The sequence below is a fragment of the Leptopilina heterotoma genome, unplaced genomic scaffold, assembly GCF_015476425.1.
Source record: "Leptopilina heterotoma isolate Lh14 unplaced genomic scaffold, ASM1547642v1 Lhet_95, whole genome shotgun sequence".
Classification (NCBI taxonomy): Eukaryota; Metazoa; Arthropoda; class Insecta; order Hymenoptera; family Figitidae; genus Leptopilina; species Leptopilina heterotoma.
In genome coordinates, this window is record NW_025111202.1 from 1,982,573 (window position 1) to 2,006,087 (window position 23,515).

Sequence of the window (23,515 nt, forward strand, 5' to 3'; positions counted from 1 at the left end):
AAAACATTAATATAGCCACCACATAAAAATATTATCACTACACTGTTTAATATTTTATCAATTTCCAATTAAAATTCCATTATTTGTCAACATATTAAAAATAATTTAATACCTAATTACAATATATAAAAAAAATAACACAAGTTAATTTGTGGTTTCTATGTTTTTACTATTATAAAAATGTATATTTTTCAATTGAGAAAAAAGTAAAAGAGATTAACGTTAGTGAAAATGTTAATACTTGAAATGAAATCACTTTTTTAAAATAATTATTTTACGTGAAATATTCTTGTATTTTGATGCAAGATAAATATTAAGTGCAAAACAAAGAAATGTAACTAGTAGAGTAGAGTGCAAGAAGCTGATAAATGAAACATAAAATTTTAATGAGTACTTTTAAAGCATTGCGTGAATAAATTGATTTTAATTATGAATACGATTTTAAAAATAAACATTCATGAAAAATAGCGTTTACCAGCTTTTTTTGCGCTATCTTACCCACATTTTGTCAAAATTTATCGTCATTTTAAAAACTAACCTCGTTTGTTGGCATTGTTTCGTGATTCAATCGTCGAACGCCGCATCTCATTAAGGAATTCAGTAGTAGCATCCACTGCACATTCAGAACAATATAACACATGCAATTCTCAAGTTTACAAATAAAATGCACTCCTAAATCAAACTATGTATTCAAGTTACACTTTAATATAGATAAAAACTTTTATAAGGAAGAATAAGTAATAAATTTTCTTTACGATTTAAATTATTAAAGAAAAGAAAGTGTAGCGATTACTAGATTTAGATATTTATTCTATTGGCATGCTTCGTGCTTTAACTTTACCTTACCGCATAAGAGGAGTTTCCACAACCTTTGATTCTACAGAGTTATCTACTTTGCAAACAATTCAGGCAAACTTGATTCACTCAAAGGGAAAATTATTACGAGCTACAGTCTATTTTCACAGATCAAGTATCAAAAGAAGATGTATCATGATGTGAAAAGTATGAAAAGATATGTAACAATAGTCTACCATTCGCCTTTAAATAAAACAGTCGTTCCGTATCAAAACTCAATCCAAAAGTTAGCTTTCCAAAAAGGGTTCAAAAATTTATTTGAAAAATTCCTTTTTAAATATTATTACTAGAAGATGTAGAGAAAGAACTCAAAATTTGTAGATACTTGTTCCTCTAATTGAAAGTTTCAATAGCATGCATTGGTGCAAAATTATTTTTTCAAATAAACTGGTAAACTTACCATCACTTAATACAACTTCTGGTTGACTTGGCACAGGCACTTGTTTTGTTGCTATCCGTAATACTCTGGGTTCTGCAAATATAATAAAATGATAAAGGTCTTTTTTACTAAATACTAATTATTAATTAAAGTTAACATATACTATATTGTATATTAAAATATTCAATTAATTTCAAAAGAATATGAATTAAAACTATTCAAAAAACTAAGTTTTAATATAAAATTTGTAATTAAATTTATTTAAAATTCAAATTGAAACCTTTTGTATTTCAATTATTTAGAAAAATTATTCATTTAAATAATTTATAAGCAATAATTTTATAATAGTTTTTCAAAAATTAAATTGTTTTAAATAAATTCAATTTCTTATGAACTCTAAAAATTTAATTTAATTTTTTCCAGTATTTTCAATTGATTTCCCTCAATTAATTTAATATAGTGTTGAGTTAAATTGCAATTTTTATTAATCTTACCATCTCTGCTTTCTTCTTCTGTTTCGGAAGTAACCGAGACTGGCGATTGGATTGGGCTTTTGGCAGTACTAGATTCGTGCGTTGCTCGACTAATGTTAAATGATGATAAGGCTTCCGATTCAGACTGCGATTCATCGTCTGTAAATCGTCAAATATTTTTCAGAACAAATATAACAAAATTCTAAAATTCTAAAATATATTTCAATTGAAATTGTTTAGAAATTGAAAAATGTTTACTTACAAGGATCTCCTTTTTGCTTTCGTTCGACATCTTTTTTGTATTGATCGAGTTCTTGATCCGTCACGGCGTCAAATGGATTTTTGGCGTAAGGTGTTTTGTAAACCATTGCATTGTGTTGAAATCCTCTTTGGATAATACCTTTGCTGGCTGCACCAACCAAAACTACTTGTTCTCCAGTTCCACTGATAGTAGCGTCCTAAAGTTTACAAATAAAAAGATCAAGTTACGAAATACTGGCAATTTTATTTATTATGTTTAGTAATTACAACAAGAAAATAATTTACCTGCATTTTTTTAGCTTCTTCCCATGTGACACCTTCCAAAATATGAGATTGTGGCCCAGCTGAGATCTTATCTGCCCTTCGATAGTCTTTGATCTATTTTAAATATGAATCAATATAGAAAAAAAACAAAAAAGAAGAGAACACGAGAATAAACTTGTGAATAAAGAGCAAAGTTTACTTACCTGTTGTTGAAGTTGTTTGAATTCCTTTGGATTGGTATTCTTGGGCACAAATTGAAGGGCACTCTCAATCTTGACTGGAGTACTGCTATGCGTCGGTGATCCGTCTGTCACCCACTGCACACAAAACCAGAGTATAAGACAATTTTCTAACGTGGAATTAATAATTAGTAACTTAATTTAGACTGCAGTGAAATGACTCTCGTATGCATTGTGTGCCTGTATTTCATCTTAAAAATTAAAATTTACATTTATATTAATAAGATTATAAACTGCGAATAATACCCTTAAGCTGTCTCGAATTTTTCAATAAAATTCGAGACACAATGGGTCAACTAATCTGGTTTTGTTTAATGCAGTGGATGTACACCAAGGCCACCGATAATTATAAAAATTATGACCAACAGGCACACATTCATACAGAGTTACTTTTTCAAGTTCGACTACTCTATTTTAATTATGCTGAGAGAAATGTTATGATCATGTATAATTTTTTTTTTTTTTTTTTTTTTTTTTTTTTTTTTTTTTTTTTTTTAAGAAATGTTTCTCTAATTGATGAGAAATATTAGATTGACTTTAAAGTCGTTTTTATTAGTATAATGTGCTGTCAAACTAAAGAACCCATAATCCCATAATTTTTATGTGAATTTGAAATAAAGATGAGAATAAAAAGCTTGGATTAAATGTCATTTAGTGCGTTTTAGAATGAAAAGAAGAAAGAAGATTCCTATCTCGAGAGAGAGAGAGAGAGAGAAAAGAAAGAAAAGAAAAAAATGAATGAAAATAGAATTAATAATAAAATTAAATATGACTTAGTCCATTGTATCAATCCAAGTAAACGTGGATTCCAATTACCTCCTCAGCGTTTTGATCCACCCACTACAAAAAAAAGTCAAAAAACAAATATTGAATTTTGACTACTCTTTTAAAGTAACCTTGTTTTTTTTCTATTTGCCTAATATACTCGTTTCCTAATTTCATTCACAACTGCACACTTTGTGGTTTTATTATAGAATAATTTGTTTTCTTCAAAATTAGTGGATATACCTTTATTTAAATATTGATAAGCTACAAAAAGAAATGTCCATGAAAACTATATCATCAAAAGCAGTTAAGTTTTACAGATTTCTATTAAAAAAAAAGCTTTTTGTGCTTCCGAAATCTTCTAAAATGATAAATGATAATTTGATGAAAAGTGTATAATTTTCATAAAATCCACTTTATTGAATATATTTCTAGAAAAGGAATGCCTTTGGAATGTTTCAATAGACTAATTACATTATTACTATGTTAATAAAAAATCAAATTGTGATAAATATATTAGGGCTGCACAAACTGTTGGATTTGGTATTACTATATGTTAGAAATAGTATTGACTTTGATTCTAAATTCACTTAACAATTTACTTGCGCATACCTTTTAGAATATATGTGAAAGCAGTAACATTAAATATGCCTTAATTCTATACTTATTAAGGCAGTTAAAAGTTTCAATATCAATAGTCATTAGACTTGAATTATTTTAGCAACAAAGCCTCTAAGCAAAAGTGAATCTCTCTTAATGAAACTAGGATCTTTCGGTAACAATTTGTAAATATACATATTTCAATGAGTTTACATGACTTCCTCTCTTGTGCAACATTTACTTTTTCTTTTTAATATATACCAACACTTATTACTTCGTATATCAACATACTTGCGTTCACTAAAAGCATACTTGTATATCACTCTTCGCAATAATATCATTAGCAAAAACACGTAGACATTTCAATAGATTATTATAGTGATGAGTAACATTTGAAAACATTTAATTTTATATAATATATATATACTTCAAGAACTTTAGTCATTCTATCAAAAATGTAATAAAAAAGTCGAGATTAAATTTTTGAGTCTTCAATATGGGCAGTTAATTGTTTTTGTCATTTTTTAGGTTCACTAATGTATATAAAGATCTTTCTGATTTTGCCTCCAAAAAGTGGGTAAGCTAAAATTAATTCTAAATAAATTCTCTTCTATATAGAGAATAATCTCAAATTATTATCGTTAATAAATTCATCATAAAGTATGTAAAATACAATAAACAATTTTCTAAAAGAAAAAGTAATAACATGTTCTAAAAAAGAATATTTATATAAATTTTTAACAAATTGCATTGTAAATAATAGAAAAGAGCATTCTATTTTAAAATTGGAAATAATCTACTGTAAAATCATCTAAAATTTTCATTAGTAAAGGAAAACCTATGAAATAGTTTGCGGAAACGCGTTTAGAAAAGTTATGTTTGGTCTATTGTCTAATTTGCGTTTATTTGCGTTTCTAGGTCATATTGTGATGTGAGATATTAAAAAATTCCACTTGATAATCAAGATATAAACGACCTGTATATGTCTGTCAGGAATGTCTATGAATTGCACACTTTTGTGTTTTGTTACTCTCTCATTTCGAGAAGCATCTATTCTTGTTTATTCTCAAAAGTAATAACCTCTACCTTAGTGATCTTCTTCGGATCTGGAGTTCCAGTTTCCAAAATTTCAACCTTCTGATAAACGTTTGGTGAGTTGAGCCAGCGAGTTCTGTCAGTTCCTTTGCGTCCGCCTTTCCATAGTCTAGAAATAATTTTGTTAAATAATTAATTTGAGATTTTCCATTTAAGCTGTGTAAAAATCGCATCGATTTTGAAATCCCCCTAAAAGTTGGAAAATGCATTTTAATTAATTTACTTACCCCTGTTTGTAAAGTTCTTCCTCTTCTAGAAGATAACCAAGAGAAGACACAGCCGGAGGTACCTCGACATCATTTCGTGGTCTTGGAGGTTCACTTTTGACAAGCGGGTGTCTGTAGATGTAACCTGTGCGGAATCCCTGTAAAATAAATTGCAAAATTTACAGTTTGATTTTTCATTTACATATTTTAAGTTTTATTTTCAATTTTATAAATAAAATAACTTACGGCATTATCGAGCATTCTCATGAGAGCCTCGAACTCAGTGCCACCAATTCTCCATCGTTTTTCAAGTTTCTCTGCCAATGGCGATGGTTCTGCAATTGACGCCTGTAGAGGAACAGGGGGTTTTCTGGAAGCCTCAAAAATTGCTTTCTTTGATTCTTCAGAGATGAGGTTCATGTTATCGAGACCAGCTGGTAATAATTTCAACTGAGTTTCGCAAGCCAGCACAGTATTGTAAACATTAAAGAATGCTTCCTCCACTGTCTCTCCACAACATAGAGCACCTCGATTTGTTAGGAGCATAACTTTATTGATTGGACCTAAATTCCTTGTGATTTTTTCCCTCTCCTCTGGCTCAAAAGAACCGCCAATGTACTGATGGTTGCTAACTTCGCCTATAACTATACTTTCTTGTCCAAGCGGAAGAAGACCACATTTCATTGACGATATCTGAAAATGAAACATCAAGTTATTAATAAAAATAGTATAAAATTAAAAAATTATCAAGTAGGTATTCACGTTGTTTGAAAATTAAGAAATTTACGTAAATTTACGTAAATTTACGTACAGCTGTAACGGACGGAGTGGAGATGTGAACGATACATTTGATGTCTGGTCTCGCAGCGTGTATTGTCGAGTGTAATTGGAATCCTGCGATGTGAACACCAAAATTCGTCGTTCCCTGTTCTACAACCGATCCCTGCATGTCCACTTTTACTAAACTGGAAGCAGTGACTTCGTGATAAAGTAAACCATAAGGGTTTACCAAAAAGTGTTCTTGGTCCTGATTCAGGCGAGCAGAAATCCGTCCACCCACTCCCTGAGTCCAGCCATACAAATCTAGTAATCTAAAAACTGCAGCTAGTTTGCAGCGTAAAAGTTTCTCGCCCTTTGCGTAACCCATACTCTCAACGCCACGAATATCGTTGATAGGCACGACACAATTTGAATCTGAAACAAATTCATTTTTTCAAAATCAATTTTATTCTCACAAGGAATTTTAGAAAAGACGAAACGGACGAAACGGACGAAACTTACTTTTAAATACATTAGCGTTAAATCGAGCACCTTGTGGGCCCATCATTTCTGATATTTGTTGCAAAAGTCCAGAAGGTCCTGAACCGTCCTTCATTTGTGTTTCGATAATGCGTTCCAATTCTTCTCTGAAAAGTCTCGAGTTCATCATCATTTCAACTCTCTTTCTCCTCTCCATTTCTCTCATATCCTGTAAATAGAAGGTTATTTATTTAACAAGCAATTGAAATCACGTTAAGTGCATGCAAAAATTATGTAAATTAATACAACTCACTGCGTCAATATCGGCGGGTCTCATTTTACTTTTTTCTTCTTCTGTTAAGCCATCGATTACTCCATTTGTATGAGGCTCAGAGAACTCTTGTTGACTCGTGTCCGCCATTTTTAATTTTTTCTCAACTAATACTGACTGTAAAAAATTAAATAAAAACATAATCATTATAAACGACAAAAGAGGACGTATAGCATCATAAAAGTTGGTTCACAAACAAAATCTTTTATCACTCTTTTTTATCACTCACCACTTGAGAGTCATTTTCATGCTCAATATCTAAATACACCAAGGAATTTAACAATGCTTGATTTATGGTATTTAAACACAAAGTGAGATGCAGCATTGTTAAAAATATTCTCAAAATATTTCTTACTAGTAAAAATTTTATTCTGATTGTAAAAATATACCGAAAACTATGAAAATTAAGATGTGCAATTTACGAAACATCACTGCAAACTAATATAATTCTCATTAAAGAGATCAGACATCAGTCAACACTTCTATCATCTGCAAACAATTAAAATTGTTTACAGTGTATTTTACCGTAGTGATGTAACTTTCTTTCAAATAAAGAATTCTAATTAAAGTGCAATAATTAATTTTTATGAAAACTAATGAAATCAAGTAATAATTAGAAGGGAAAACAAATTTACTGCCACTTTATAGATGTTCAATTTTAATGATTGATGACATGTACTGTAACTATAGAATCACATCTTTATTGAGCATGACGTAATGCACAAAATTAAAAAAAACAGAAACAAGTGTTTTGTAACTCACGTTCACTACAACTAGATAACAAGAAATTAACAGTATATTTAAAGAACGAGTTTTGCTGTGTAACTACTTTGTACGAATTTTTTTTTCAAAGTTAATGTTCTGTGAGGAAAAAAATTACGAATTTGGAAACCACACGCACTTTCACATATAGCAAGAAAAGAATATTACTACACTTAATAATATTGAACTGAATATTAGCGAACAAATTATCAATCAAGTGTGAAAATCAAAGGATTTAATTTAAAATTTTGAAAAATCGAAAACTGCCAACGAAAATTGTGTCTCGAGTGCTTTAAAAAGACTACTAGGTTGATATGAAGAGTTTAGAATCTTGTCTGCTTTTGTTACATCACATATAGTTTGACCTACTGCAGTCACGGTTCACATCAGTTCAAGTATTTGCCAAATGCTAATTAATACGTTTGCCACTTTGCATCCATTAATCATAAAAAAATAATCAAAATAACTAAACATTTTTTTCTTTTTTTGGACACGGAAAGATGTCAGGGTGGTCACAAGTTTCAGTTTATCAATTTTCCTGGCAATTTACTGACACCTGATTAAAATTACTTGACAAAATTACTGACAAAATCCCTTTTACAGGAAAATGAGTAAAATTTATAAATTTTAATAATTTCTAAAAATTACAATTATAACCCTTCCTGAATTCAATTATTTTCTACAATTTACAATTATTAAACTTCAACTCTGAATCAATTAATCTAAATAATTTTCCAAAAGTTTTTCTAGAATTCTATTATTTAAAATTATAAAGAAATTCTTACAATTAATTTTTTTTTAATATTTTAAAATAATTTTTGAAAGATAATATTTTTTTAATTTTGAAAAATTTACAAACAATTAAAATTTGGTAAAATCTTTTAAAAATAATTGAATTTTTGAAAAATATAAATCAAAATGATCAAAATTTTGAAGAATATTAATTATAAACAGGACCATGATTTCTCAAAAATTTTAACAAGTCCAAAAAGTAAATTTTCATAAATTTATTTTTAAATTGTTCCTAGATACATAATTGAATCTTAAAAAATTATTATAAAACAATTTCTAATAATTAGTTTTTAAAAATATTTTAATGTAATTTTTCGAAAATAATTTAATTTCTTGATAAGGAATTTTTGTATCATTTAAAAAAACTAGATAATTTTTTGATGAATTTTAATTAAAAATTTAAAACATGATTGTTTTCTCCAAAATGTTATTATTTTTGTATGTATTTAAATTTTTGAAAATATGTAATTGAAAATACTGAAATTTGAATTTAAAAAAAATTAGAAGCTAATTTTCATTGATTTATATTTTTAAATTTACCTTTAAAGATTTTTCATTAAAATTTTTGATAAATAAATTATTTTAAAAATTTGCAATTAAAATTCTTCAAAAGTTGATTTTCAAAAATTGTAAACAAAATACTTGAAATAAATAAATTATTTTCAATGAAATTTGACAAAAATTCAACTATTCAAAAAGATTTTTATTGTAGATATATTTGAAAAATTTAATTATTTTAAAAAATGATTCAAAAACAATTTTTGAAACTAGTTATTTTTCGCATTATAAAAATAAAAAGTTGCAATTTTTGAAAAGACGTCGAAAAAAGTCTAAATTTTCTTAATTTCCCTGACTACTGACAAAACTGTTGTTTCTCTGACATTACTAACATGTGGACACCCTGGAACTGATAAAAAAACTTACACAAAATTACCTGCTTTCTTTACGAAGACTAATCGAAAATTGAGCATTTGGTGACTCACCTGAAACAAAAAAGAAACAGAGTATAAAAATTGGAAATTCAAAATGAAGGTTAAGGTATAGTAAAAACTTGTTCTTTTTAATAAAAAAAAAGGTTAAGGGTATTTGAGGATTAAGAAGTCTTTTTGAAAAGTAATATTTAAGATTGTAAGGAGAATTCTAAATTCAAGTGCAATGACACGATTGGAGTCGACTTCTCCATGACCTTTTGTAATCTCTTATTTAAAAGAAGAGGGGTGATGACGTCAGCCATGTAATTTGTAGAAATGACAGGAGAATTGAGATGACTTTAAGCGTCACGAACTATGCTGATTGGTTGCTAAATATTTCTGGGTGTACTAATCGTGATTATTTTTAAAGGCTTCCCTCCACAATTTTTGTTTATATGCTAAGAGAGCTTAGGCTTAAAGCTTTGTACGTTGAACCCCGTGAAATCGAGGAGGAAAGACGAAAGCTAGCTAGAAGGGCTGGGAACATGAAAGGTCATTGACAGGCAATTATTGATGATCTTTTGACAGCTCCCTTAACTCGAAAAATATGCCTTTTGAAGAAAATAAAAAAGCGCTAAAATAATTGTAGTTACAAGAAAATGTGAATAAAACGCGAGCATTTTACTCCATTTGTGCGTAAAATTACATAATGCCATAACTTTCAGAGCATTGTCCGCGAGAATGTTGTAAAACTACACGCTATTGTTTAAAAAGTTAATGAGACTTCCAGTGTTACAAAGTCGATTTTATAAGCGTATCAATTTAATGCAGCGATGGTGAAGTTGGCGCAGTGAGTTATTTCTTGTTTTAATGCATAAAGAAGAATCATACGTCTGAAAGTCAACTAATAATAAACTGATGTTCACAGAGCCACGCCTAAAAATGCAGAGTGGTGTGCTTGAGTGTGACATGCGTGTGCTCACTTATACAGGAAGACATGGGAAGTGACATTGTGGCACGTGCAAACGATGTTCGTGTGCTTATTAAACACGCACACCTACAACTTTTTCAATTTTAATTGCCATATCAAGCACATGGCGTGTTTTCTTTGATAATCCTTCGGAAAGAAAAAAATTGAAAAAAATTGAAAAAAAATTAACGTTCATTATAGTTTTTTCGTTTCATTAATTTCATTAGACTAATACTGACGACTACTTCTAATCACTGCTTCTGCTATATATAGTATTACTCTACTGCTTACATAAAATAAACCAATGAATTGTAAAATAGTCCTTTTTTCCTTTCCTCGTTTGTAAGGAAGAACCGGAAATTATGGGAGATGTTAAAGCGAGATGTTTATCTGTACATACACCATAGAAAAATGTTATTCGCTCCAATTTTCTCTGGAAATAAAATTAACTCACCAACGAGCTCGGGTTTTACGACAACCAAAAGCAGATATATATATAGAATTGCTATCAGTATAAAAGGAATGAAAAACAAGGGTGTGCCACCCTCAAAAGTATAATATTCCAATCGAAACACTTTTGACAGAAAATTTAATATAATTTCAAGAAAGAATTTCTCATTTTTGAGAACGAAAATTAACTGTACCTAAAAACTTTTTTCTTTCTCAGAACCCTCTCGAGTCTTTCCTTAACAAAATCTCTAATCAAGAGTCTCCCGAAAATCTTAAATCTATCACCTCTCGAAAGCCTGTCTCAAGGGGATTTTGAGGCGGGCCAAGAATGAAAGGAAACTGTCATTCTGACACAATTGGGAATAAAAAAAGAATAAAGAAGGAATTTATAAAAAGTACCACTTAGAAATTGTCTTCATTTCCCTCTATGTACTTAGATTTTCGATTTTCTCCAATATTGTTAAGAGACTAATTTCTAATTTGACGAGGGGAATATAAATTCTGTTCTCTGTTGGTACTGTCAATGGGACTAATCGGTTTGCCTCTACTCTTGATATATTTAACTTATTCCGTGAATCACCATTCACATGTCATGAAAGAATGTAAGTTAATTCCCATTCCTTGTAAAAGAAAAATGTCCTTTCTCCTTGTATGTAAACATTTTCTCGACACTGTCAATTATAATGAATACATCATTCTGTTATATTTGAATTCGAAAATGTGATTTCAAATACAACCATATTTTCCAAACACTTGACTTTTGTGGTTTTGCAGACGACACTATAGTAAGTAAGTACTCGACAGATTACATCATTTGATTGTATTACTTAGAATAATGCTCTCATACGATTTCTGAACTATTTTACAATTTATCGAGTTTTTTCGGACTGAAAATAACACGTTTGAAAGAATCAAATAAAACGCGAAAAAAAGAAATAAATCCTTGGTTGAGCGAATCCAGCAATACTACGACGCTACGACTTTAACCCCTCGACGTCATTCTTACCCAACCCTCCTTTTTCATTCCTCATTTTTCTACTCCTCGTTCTTTGTTTCCATCGTCAGTTATTCGATCCTCCTATTCGACCATAGAATCATGCCGCGTATGCACTTGGTCGGATTCACAACCCTAAGTTTCATCGAGAGACAAGGTATAAAAAGTAAAGTTGCGAATTTTATTTTTCCAAAAGGATTTTTACCGGAATGTTAATTAATTTCATATTATGCACTTTAAAACTACAATGAAATAAATAATACAAAAAAATAAAAAACTACTATACCGAATAATTGAAATTCGCTCAAGTTTTTGGAAAAAATATCTCACACTCTATAATTTAATTTTAATCACTTAACACTGCAATCGAAAACTTCCTCCGAGAAAAGAGATTCTAACATAAATAGTCGTTTCACTCTCATTTCCCATTTCCCTCTGGAGTATACACGCGTTTATAATAACAGCACTCAGCTGACCGTTAAATATCTGCGCCTTTACGTGTCCATTTTACAAGAAGAACCTTTAACAACTAATTACTTCCATTAAGATAAATGTAATCACAAGTTGAATGAACAAACGCTGCTTGATATGTGCAAGAATAGAACTACACCTGGCACGCAAGGCGTTAAAACATTTTCATAGATTTTACTCATACACCCCAGGGAATAATAGAATCTGCAATTATTCTTCGCAATAATGTTCACAGCAGCAATTTTCATGTTGTACAATTATAATCTAAAATCTTAAACATGCACTTGAATCTTTCTCATTTATTTGTCCTGACCAAAAATTGTATATCTATATCATCATATGGTAAATAAGTTGGTTTTATCTTCGAATGGTATTCAGACTCGACCACTTATCAACTGTCGCATATTGTTTTCAATTGATTAAAATATTTGTGACGCGCTTCGAAGAATAAGGTATACCTAAGAAGCAATATATTTTAGGTTATGTTTATGTTATTTTTACCATTTGTGTCATTCTAAAGTTTTTAAAACTTAATTTAAAACTAAAAAGGGTCTTCATCGACTATTTTGGATCTAATCAAGATTTAAACCAGTGGTTTATTCTAAAATCATACAACATAGATTATTAAAATTGAACAAATCGCTTGCTATTCCTTTATTTATTTATAACCAAGAATTTACAAATAAAGAAAGTGCAAGTAATGCACAAATGTTTTGCTCATCTTTAAAGTGATTTCCATTACCTTCTACAACAAAAAAAAGCTGAAGATCGCAGAATAAACAAGACTTTTAAATTATCGAATGAGCCAAGTTTACAAAAGTAGAATCTCTACACCACGATTTCGCAATGTCTCGTGAACTCTTAAGAGAAAAACTAATGTAATGTATTACGTGCGGTTTGTAAATTTTAAATAATACGTTTAAAGTTTAAAAAATACCGTATTATATAATATAATTCCGGTAAAAATAATATATTATCTGGTAAGTAGTAAAGGTACTTATGAGAACAATTGTTGAAAACCTTGGTAGTTTTCTAAGTTTCACCCACTTTATACCAGGTGACTGACACCTTCTCATAAGGAAGAGATGAAGCGAGACACCGGGAAAAAAATTACCACGTTGACGACTGCAAGTTGAAAAGAGCGTGCATCTACGTACACTTTATATAGTTTACACGAAGAGGACTCATGAGAATTACGTTTAAAAGCAGAGAGAAAAAAATACACAAAGCACGTCTCGCAGAGTGCACTTGACGATAATTATTATCTATGAACGCCTCAGTCGCTGTGAAGCGAAAGTCGTACGATCCAGCTTAGCCTAGTTTATCGTTGCAAGAGGAGAGAACTCTTGCTTTACATATTTCAGTATCGACAAAATATTATATAGTAATTAGCAAAAAGAAAAAATTCCCAATTAAAAATCTCCTGTTTTTCTTTCTTTCATTATTTAAATTGCATTAAATCAATTTCTAAATTATCATCAATGAATGGGAATAGATAGGTAGTCTTAATAGAAACAAAATTGTTAAAGATAATTTAAGAGCAAAATAAAATCAAAGTTACTTGGAAACATCTAAACTTTTTTATCAGAGAAGAAAGATGAGTCAGCGGCGCATTAAAGAGTAGGATGGTGTATCCACGCCCACTGATCTTGTGTTCGTTGGAAGAACTTGGTTTCTTCAGCGCAGGGTAACCTACGGGAATCTCATCAAAGCGAGTAGTAGCTTCTTTATTGTTGATTACTTTTTCTTACAACGAGTTACAATATAATATTTGGGACAATATAAATTTTTATACAACTTTCATTTCCTAACGTGTTGCTTTAAATCATTTTTAAATCGTTAATTAAACTCTTAATTCTATTTACACGTTACTCAGTGTGGTATAAATTATTTGGCATAAGGGTTCGGGAGAATAAAAGAATCTTTTATGATATAGTGTCGTAATAAATTGAATTCTATTTATAGTTATATGGTCTTACTCACTGTGGTTTTCAGCTCATTCGCTAATATACAAGAGAATATCAAGAAACTATACTTTTAGAAAATATATTTCCGAATTACAATAACATTTTTAATCAATCATATAGGGATCGTATAGTGAATGAAAGAAATGTAAAGAATGCAAAGTAGAAGAGATATTAAATGAGAGTAGTTAAGGACAAGTGATCTAATTTTATGAACCTCTTGATCTGACACGTGTTATTTCTTATACATACCATAAAACGTATATACATACATATACGAATATGATATTAAAATAAGTCATCTCTACAATTTTTATGTACTTTTTAACAATAATTCAATGTTTCATTAATTCTTACTGAAATACTCTGAAAATTTCCTCATTTAATACATTTATAATGAAAGTATTCTTATCGCATTTAAAAGCATATAATGTCAATATTTCTTAAAGATCATTGCACTGCAAACGAGGCTAGGCTCTTAACTATATAATGTTTGTCGGGAATAAAGAAAATTTGTATCATAGTAGACGACTTTATTTCTTAACATCTATTATTGAATTTACTAAAAATCTGGCATTCGAGTTCCGAAGCTTCATTAAAACAAGATAACGGATAAATTTAACGATAAATTTCTTGGGAGAAAAATACAATGAAAAGTTGAATGCTTGACCGTTGCTATTCATTCGAAACGATAACGGGAGAACAAGTACGTCTCGATACGACATTTACAAGACGTGTTTTTTATAAAACTACCACGAGTCGATCGAAAGTTACAATTGACCCAATAACGATTTAAATATGTCTACTTCCAATTAACATTTCTCTAAAGAACAAATTTTATGATTTTATGATATAAAAAATCTTTCCATACTTTGAAAATGGGTAAAATGATTTTATAGTCAAACAAATGCCTTGTAGATTCTGAAAAGTGAAAGAAAGAGGCACGCAGTGAAAATGTATTCATTTTTGTCGAAGGTGTAGTAACTATAAACACAGAAAATAGATCAGAACGCACCTGAAACTTAAAACGACTTAAAACGACTGTGAGAGGAAAAGGTGTACCTCGATCTTGAACTCAACGAACCAAAGTGACAGTTACCTGACGATTATTACGCGGTCATGGTCGGCCCGTGAAGCAGAACAGTGGAAGAGTACGATACCTTATTCACTTGAACGATTTTCTCTGCTAACCTCATCGTCGAGTGACGTGGACTGATATAAAGCAGTGATACATACATCAAGCTACCAATTTACTCCATGCCAAGAAATTTATTCCATCAGATCTTTTCAGTAAAAGCCAAGTCTTAAATCTACATCTTTAGCCAAAGTATTGTTCACTGTCTGTCTAACGAGATGTATTCCATTTACACCTCAAAGGGATGTCAGAGCCGTTGCGATTTCTCCAATAAAGATCGACTTTTTTGGGGGGCAATTTGCAAGAAGAAATCCCGATTGACTTAATATTATTTTTAAAATAAGGAATAACCAATATAGCAAATTGCATTTTATTAAGTGGAAATAACGAATTATGTATTCAAGCCATTCATACAAGAATAAATTTTGCGCACCACTAGTATCAGATTAGAAACAGGACGTCAGCATTATGAGTTTATAAAAGTGATGGCAGTCTTTAACGGTACATTGCCAGACGACTGACCCGCTGATGATTCCCGACTATACTATAAACGTACGTATGTATTACAGTACTCGGAAGTTGTAACCGGCTTCTAGACATCAAATTCTATTCCGTTCGTCAGCTACTTCCACGATAACTTCACGACATACAATATTTTAAGTAGTTTCACGTGTATCAACAAAACAATTCTTTCTATTCTTTCAGATCATTGTCCAGACCGTTGGCGAAAGCTGCAATCAGGTTTTGAAAAAGGAAAAAACAATAATTATTTTTAAACTATCATTTTAAGTCATTTTCTATAATAGAACATGCGTATAACAATAGAAAACTGCTTTTCAAACTTAGTTTTCAGTACAGTTGTCAAATTGAGATAAAAGACGAATTTGATATCCGCAGAAAAACTGTGAAATTTTTCAACTAATTAAAGCAAAAGAAATAGTGTATCCGATTGTGTAATAATGTTTACGAATTGATGGTTGACACACCTGAGTCTTGAACAATTTCAATATTACTTAAGCGAGTGCAGATCACTTTCAATTAATTTTATGACAACAGCTGTTGCGCACGGAAGTTGACACTTAACCCAAATATGCAGTTTCCGGGTGCGATCAGCTAAAGTCCGATCAACATTGGACAAATACAATGAAATACTGAAGATTGTTAATTTCCTCCGACAGATTCCTCTTTTTAGAAAATAAATTCAAGGACTCATTCACCTTGCACGACTTTTCATTAACAGATGACAAAGATGGAAAAAAATCCTTTTCACAGTCAAGGACACTTGAGAGTTCTGCACCAATCCTGATAATTGAAATTAGTTTATCCCTGATTTAGAATTTATGAATTTATAATGATGTTAATGATGTAATTATTTGTGTACAACTTTTAATCAATGGTATTACCTTTAGAGTAATATTTGTAAAATTATTCTGTTAACTGTTTCTTTATTTTTTGCTAAAGTTAGAAACAAGGTGTATTGAATTCTAACTAACTGATTTTTTTCGACAACTTGAAGGGTCAATCAATGAAGGTATACGTATAATATGAGTCCTCGCACGCAACAGAAGGTAATTCATACGATGGCGTCCGCAGGAGCGCGTTGTATTGATCGAATGTCTGGCGTCGCAATGACTGCAGAAAAGAGCCAACTCAATCGAAACTTGTCTTTAAGAAAAAAGAACAATACAAACGATACTCGGTTTCTAATTGTGGAATAATCAATCAACGCTTCATTTAGATCACTAAATGTGAACACTAAATGTGTTCTACGTGTCTACTATTAAAATTTTAAGAAAAAATATGTTTAATAAAAATAAAAGATGAATATAAACATTTAAACATAACTTTACAAATTAATATTATATAAGTGAACAACCCAGGTGCGAATTTTGGTCGGCCGCCAGAGTTGGCAGGTCGGGCCCAGGTCGGCCCATCTATGGCTGCCAATAGGTCGGCAGCCAAAGTCGGGCCGACTTTGGTTACTGTTTCCACCCAAGGTTGGGCCGACTATGGGTGCCAGAGTTTAGAGAACCTAATTTTAGTTGGTCGGGCCGACTCTGGCCTGAGTCGGGCCGATGGTCGGTAAAACTATGGCAGCCAGAGTTTAAAAAACCTAATTTCTGTTGGTCGGGCCGACTCTGGCCTCAGTCGGGCCGATGGTCGGTAAAACTATGGCAGCCAGAGTGTAAAAAACCTAATTTCTGTTGGTCGGGCCGACTCTGGCCTGAGTCGGGCCGATGGTCGGTAAAACTATGGCAGCCAGAGTTTAAAAAACCTAATTTCTGTTGGTCGGGCCGACTTTGGCCTCAGTCGGGCCGATGGTCGGTAAAACTATGGCAGCCAGAGTGTAAAAAACCTAATTTCTGTTGGTCGGGCCGACTCTGGCCACGGTTGGCCCGACCATCTTAAAAAATATTTCTATACTGCCATGGTAGAAATTAAAAGTTTTTGTGTTAATTATTTTAGCTAAAATGGATTAAACAAAAACTAATAAACGTTATCTGATTTATTAATCGTTATGAATTACAAATTTCTTTTTTTAAATTGCAGCTTATAAATTCATTTTTGTTCTTAGGCTTTCATGTAAGCGTAGCGTAATGGTTAGCGTGTTAGACTTCGGTGCGTTAGGTTGCGAGTTCGATCCCTGCGAGCGTTAGAAATTTTAATTTGTATTTATGTATAAGATTGCGTCTAGTGTTAAGATGAATGCGATAAATAAATAAATAAATAATGAATATTAAGATATCACTTAATACCTGTTAATTGTAAAGTTAATAATTTTTTGCAAACGGTCGGCCGACTATTGGCTGCCAAGGTCGGCACGACCATAATTGCCAAAATGAAGCCGACCTTCTTTCTCATGGTCGGGAAAACTTTGGCACCCCTGGTCGGCCCGACTTTGGCAACCATAGTCGGCCCGACCATGTCAGCCACTGGACGGCGGGTGTTACAATTCGCTAGTTCGGCCGACCTTTGGCTGCCAAGGTCGGCACGACTATCCACTTGGTCGGCGCGACCATGGCCCGACCAACTTTTCGCACCTGGGAATAGATGCTAGTTTTTCATCTTTGAAATGTGGTGGTTTATTATTATATCCATCGTGCTTCATAAGGAAGAAATTACATAAGAAAAGGCTTGCGGCTTGATTGAAATAGACAGTAACAAGTTCAGGTTTACACAAAGTTAAAAGAGTAAAGTTTGAAATTCTATAAGAAAGTATATACCACAACTTGGTTAATTTGCAACAGGTAGTTACATACATATCATGGCGGTAAAGGAACCAGTCTAACTTCTTGTCAGATCTTGAAGATATAGATTTACAACCCCAAGAATATTTTTGTGACCTTAGAGGTGCTGAGTGAAAAAATACACTTGTCACTCTAAAGACCGACTATTTTTGTTCTTGAACAATATAATCGCTTAGAAAAAAAATATTTAAAAAAAGTATCCATTGTCCACGAGTTTTCAGAAATATATCGCAATGTTTACTTTACGTAATTTAACCGTTGTATAATCAATTTTTTTCAATATTTTCGGTGAAAGTTATGTACTTGAGAATATGAAATAAAAAGGTACGAAAATAATCGTTTGAAAGTTTCTCCACGCGATAATTAAAGTACTTTATACTTTTAATATTAATTTTTATCATTTTTATTTAACAAAATTTTTAAACTTATTTATTTGTTCCACAAACAAATAGTAATGAAAAATAGTAACTTGAGTTTTAATAGGGAAAAAATGACCGACTGGCCTAACCTACTTTCGCAAAGGTAAACTCATCTTCCCTCGTCTTTCATAGGATTGAAAGAACCACCTTACTAAAATTCTTATGCACCTAGATTGGTTTTAAAATTACCCCAGAAAAGGGAAAGGATTTTTCAATCAGGTCCCTTTGAAACAAAATTTCAAAGTAAGAAAACGTAAAAAGTACCTTCATGAAAATAACGCCACAATTGTCTTTTTAAACAAATATTTACAAACATAAAAGTTCTCTATCAATAAATGTTTTGAGTTCAATGACCTTAAGAAATGCAACTTCGTGGTTCTTGGTCGGTTTATTTCGAGTCAGTTTGAAATGCAATAAGAAAACAACAAAAAAACTCCCGCCTACCAGGTCGTCAACTGAACTCTTAAAATTAATCTAAATTTTTAATCATCTTTCATATTAAAAAAAGTTTTAATAAAAAAATGATCAACTTTCTTAAAAATGACTCACCTTTAATCGTTTTGGCTGTTAAGTGTCCAGCACCCTGCAAGAAAGAAAAAAACCAAATTTACTAAATAATAAATTATTTTCAAATTTCCAATTTTTAAATAATACAGATAAGTTATGTAAATAATGTTTATTTAAAGACAAGGATGTCAGCACGATAGCCTTTTAAATTGTCCTTTTTCGCAGAAAACATGTGGGAGGAAACATAATTGAACGCAACTCAACTCTTGGATAATAATTATGCAAGAGACTTACGCGGTCCTATCCAAAGCACGCAATACAGTCTAAATATTTTTTTTTCTATACATTCAACGGAAATTCAGGCGTGTCTAATTACAGATTGCTTCCATTTTGTTTCCGTTGGCCAAACATTTGTGAGGAATATGTGACACGCAACCCAAATATATTTGGAACCATCCCTTATATTAATAAAAATGGCTAAGTATAATAATAACTTGATGCGAAATTTAATAAAAAAAAATCCAAGGTCCCTGAAGTTAGCGTCGAAAACAAGTTTTTTCAAGTCGAAAAGAATGAAAAAATTAAAGAAAAGCCGACGCTAACTTCAGGGACATAGAATTCAACTGTTTTAAAAAATAATTCTTGTGCATCACTATGAGGGTATGTATTTTATTTTTGCAAGTCAGTAGAATTTTTCGGAGAAAGAAATTACAGCAGGATACGATGCCCCTGATGCACTTGCCAAGAGAGTGCGTTTAACATCTGTGAAACTTGACCCTTCTCCAAGACAAGAAAAACTTTGGTTGCAAAGAAGCTGAATAACAGCAGTAGAAGATTTCACGGATAAGGGCAATCAAGATTTGCGTCTTTCTCTCTTCTCTACACATATACGACGCAGCTTCATGTGATTATAATTTATCCGGAAATTAATTTCATTTTTTCAAAAGCTATATTCATAAATTCACATCCGATATTGTCAATAAAAAATCCCCAATAATTTTTAAATGATTATAAACTTAATTGTAGAGACGAGCTTTGAAATCGGAAATTTGAGAGGTAGTCCCCTTATTTTACAGAACGGTTTAATCAAGTTGACCATAATTTAATATCAGTGCCAAGGACGAATAGGCAACAGGCAAGATGGAAGTTTGCGCACAAAATGTCGGATCTATTAACTTAATTCTCCAAGAGTCCAAGTTGACAATTGTCTATTAATCTATAATTGCATAAAAATGTACAAAACCACTTTTCATTATGTGTAAAAAAATCTTTTTTTCCTCCGAGTTTCAAATACCTACAAGATACCTACATTATATTCCAACTCATGCATCATTGATTCGATAGCATTGGAATTATTGTAGTGAGAGAGAAAAATTAAAGACCTTGTAAAATATGTTCAATCAAAAGTAAAATTGAGAATGTATAATGTATATTATCTAAACAATTTATGTGGAAAATAAATCTAATAAAGAATTTATGTCTATTTGAAAAATATTAAATAGAATTGTTTGTTTGAGAGACAAACTAAAATCTATATGTGACTACACCTGCTTTGTCTAGAAAGAAAGAGTGCGTGACGAAAAATGCTCATTCCCCCAAATACATAAAATTTTTACTCCACACAGGCTATTGGGCCTTTAGTAGTCTAGCCAATGTGTATACACGTTTTATTGACTTTTACTTCAATATTCGTTTTCGAACACCAACCACAAAGAGTTCAGGTATATAGTAGACCTAAACAATTATATAAGGGAGTTTTTTTTTCAAATTTTTACCCAAGCTTCTTACATGAGTAGTGATGAGTAACATTTGTCTACTTTCGGGATTCTGATTAATAAATCTTTATCAAAATTTTAGACACGAATTGTTTTATCAAGAGACAGTAAAAAGATTACCAATTTGTTGTCAATAATTAATTAATAACAGCTTCTGCACTTAAAATAAATATCATCGCAGAGAATATTAAAAATGAAATCCAACGATAATAATAAAGCTTAAATAATATATCTTTGAAATCATTATCAACTAAAATTCTTTCTTTCATAAAATGACACCAAATTCCTTTCATAATAATATTTCATATTATTATCAACAACATTAAAAAAATACCTTTCTCATGAATAAAAACTGTGAATAGAACAATACTTTTTTTCTTCCGCATTATCCTGCTATATTGTGATTATAGTTTAATGCTCAAGTTTATGACCATAAATTACCATCCTTTAAAGAATTGAAATGTAGAAAGATGTTTCATTATATTTGCATTATATTTTAAAGAATATACTTGAAAAATATTTGAAAAATAATCCCTTATTAAACAAATGACAAACTTCAATACAAATTTTGAATAAGTAACTAGTATAATATTTTTTTTCGAATAATAAAGATGACTTACCTATAAAAGAAAAATTTTGGAAAGTAATCTTTAAGTAAATAAAAAATTAATTAACCTCAAAAAAAGTCATTAGAACCATTAGAACACAGATATAATCTTTGTATGAAAGAAAACTTTGTTTTGGTCTTAATGGACAACTAATTACAGAATGCTAATGAAATGAAAAAATAAAGAACTGAAGAGAATTAAAGAATAATTTATTTCCGTTTATCAAAAATAAAATATCCATTTTTGGGATCGATGAGCCCATAAAATTCTGAACTCTATCATAGAAAAGGTCATCTATTTATTTAAGCCTAGGTCATTTACCCTTGGCATCGACTTTCATTTGCATTCAAACGAAATTATTGAAGCAAAGAATAAATATATTCCCGTTTCATATAACAATTTTTCAACAACAACAACAACAACAACAACAGATAAAATAACAGATAAAATAACACTGATAACGCAGTAATTAATATATTGTAAAATTTAACGCATTTTTCAAAAACTCGGTCGAAATTTTACTATGTTTATAAGATCTCATTGTGCACCGCTATACTTTTTCCAATGAGTAAGAAAATATGTTTCTATTATTTTAAAATTAGAATATTTTAAAACCAGCGAGGTTTATAGATTGAAACATAGAGCTACCATTTATACACGATTATCACAGCTGGCTCTGCTCCAGATACCAAGGCTGTATTAGACGAAAATAATTCAAAATGCCCACTACCATTTCACATGTTTTGTCCACCAGGAATTTTTATTTTTTTTTTTTTCATTTTTTTCATTTTTTACTATACAAAAGAAAATTAATAAATCCACAAAAATAAATATTTTTCCCTTTAAATGAAACCAAAACATAAACAATCTCATACTATAATAATCCATTATACGAGATTTTAAATACAACAACAAAATGTTAATTATTGAAAATTTTGAAAATCTTAAACTAATATGACAAATAAATAATTTTAGTCTTCCAACTCTCTAAATTTGAATTAGTAAAAATTTACTAACACGTTAACTTAATAGAGTCTATTGTAACGAATTGATACCAAAAATGTGTATTTAAAAAATAATCTATATTTTTGGCATCAACTTGATCCAGTTTAGTTTCAGTTTGATACGTTTTCAAGAAAACTGCAAATTCAAAAGCAAAAAATCGGTATAAATTAGTAGAAATTACTATTTATTAGCCAAATTTATTATAATTCAAAAGCATTTCTTCTTTCAATGTCCAAATTAGTAAACATTTTTAGTTTTTACTAATTCAAATTTAGAGAGTAAAACCGAAATAAAACACTTTCAGACCACAGGTTTCTGAAAAGCAATACCACAGTAAACATTAGAACGAAATTCGATATTTAAATACAGGTTTTTCTCGATACAGATTCTTTCTAGAGGCTCTTTAGATAAACTATATGCAGAAGGGAAAAATGTGGGTCAGACGCGTTCTATCAATCGTGTATGCTATTTATATAGTTATTCACGTGCGTTAAATCTTTGGTCTAGTACTCATATATACTCATAATTTTTCGATGACCTCAAACAAAAAAAGTCTTTTGTTCATTATCTACAAGTATAAACATAAATAATGTTATGAGTCAAGGAATTTCTAAACAGAAGATATTGCTAATTGTCGTCCACTGTTCAATAAATTATTTAAATTCTTGTTAAAATAACATTGTATAAACAAAACTGATACCAGATACAGAATGTGTTGAAAAAAAATTTATTTAATTCATGCAGCTCGAGTCATCACACTGACGTCATGTGACAATTAAATTCCAACTCTGTTAACC

At 30.6% G+C, this 23,515-nt stretch overlaps 1 protein-coding gene across 8 annotated transcripts in view; it reads right to left on the reverse strand.

Annotated features, from left to right (window-relative positions):
- LOC122512216 (protein hu-li tai shao) overlaps positions 1-23,515 on the reverse strand; it is a 38,510-nt gene that overhangs the window by 11,860 nt on the left and 3,135 nt on the right. For 2 of the 8 annotated variants that reach the window (XM_043627937.1, XM_043627939.1), the window contains exons 2-16: positions 19,373-19,406; positions 9,196-9,244; positions 6,690-6,824; positions 6,419-6,605; positions 5,949-6,331; positions 5,384-5,830; positions 5,159-5,295; positions 4,923-5,040; positions 3,288-3,311; positions 2,436-2,549; positions 2,254-2,346; positions 1,970-2,165; positions 1,729-1,866; positions 1,256-1,327; positions 539-613 (exon numbers count right to left, since the gene is read on the reverse strand). In XM_043627937.1, the coding sequence (XP_043483872.1) occupies positions 539-613; positions 1,256-1,327; positions 1,729-1,866; positions 1,970-2,165; positions 2,254-2,346; positions 2,436-2,549; positions 3,288-3,311; positions 4,923-5,040; positions 5,159-5,295; positions 5,384-5,830; positions 5,949-6,331; positions 6,419-6,605; positions 6,690-6,797 (2,092 nt within the window). In that variant the 5' untranslated portion in view covers positions 6,798-6,824; positions 9,196-9,244; positions 19,373-19,406. Of the gene's footprint in view, positions 1-538; positions 614-1,255; positions 1,328-1,728; positions 1,867-1,969; positions 2,166-2,253; positions 2,347-2,435; positions 2,550-3,287; positions 3,312-4,922; positions 5,041-5,158; positions 5,296-5,383; positions 5,831-5,948; positions 6,332-6,418; positions 6,606-6,689; positions 6,825-6,936; positions 7,113-9,195; positions 9,245-19,372; positions 19,407-23,515 lie in introns of those variants that run through there. The other 6 variants (XM_043627936.1, XM_043627938.1, XM_043627934.1 and 3 more) reach the window with 5 other exon arrangements.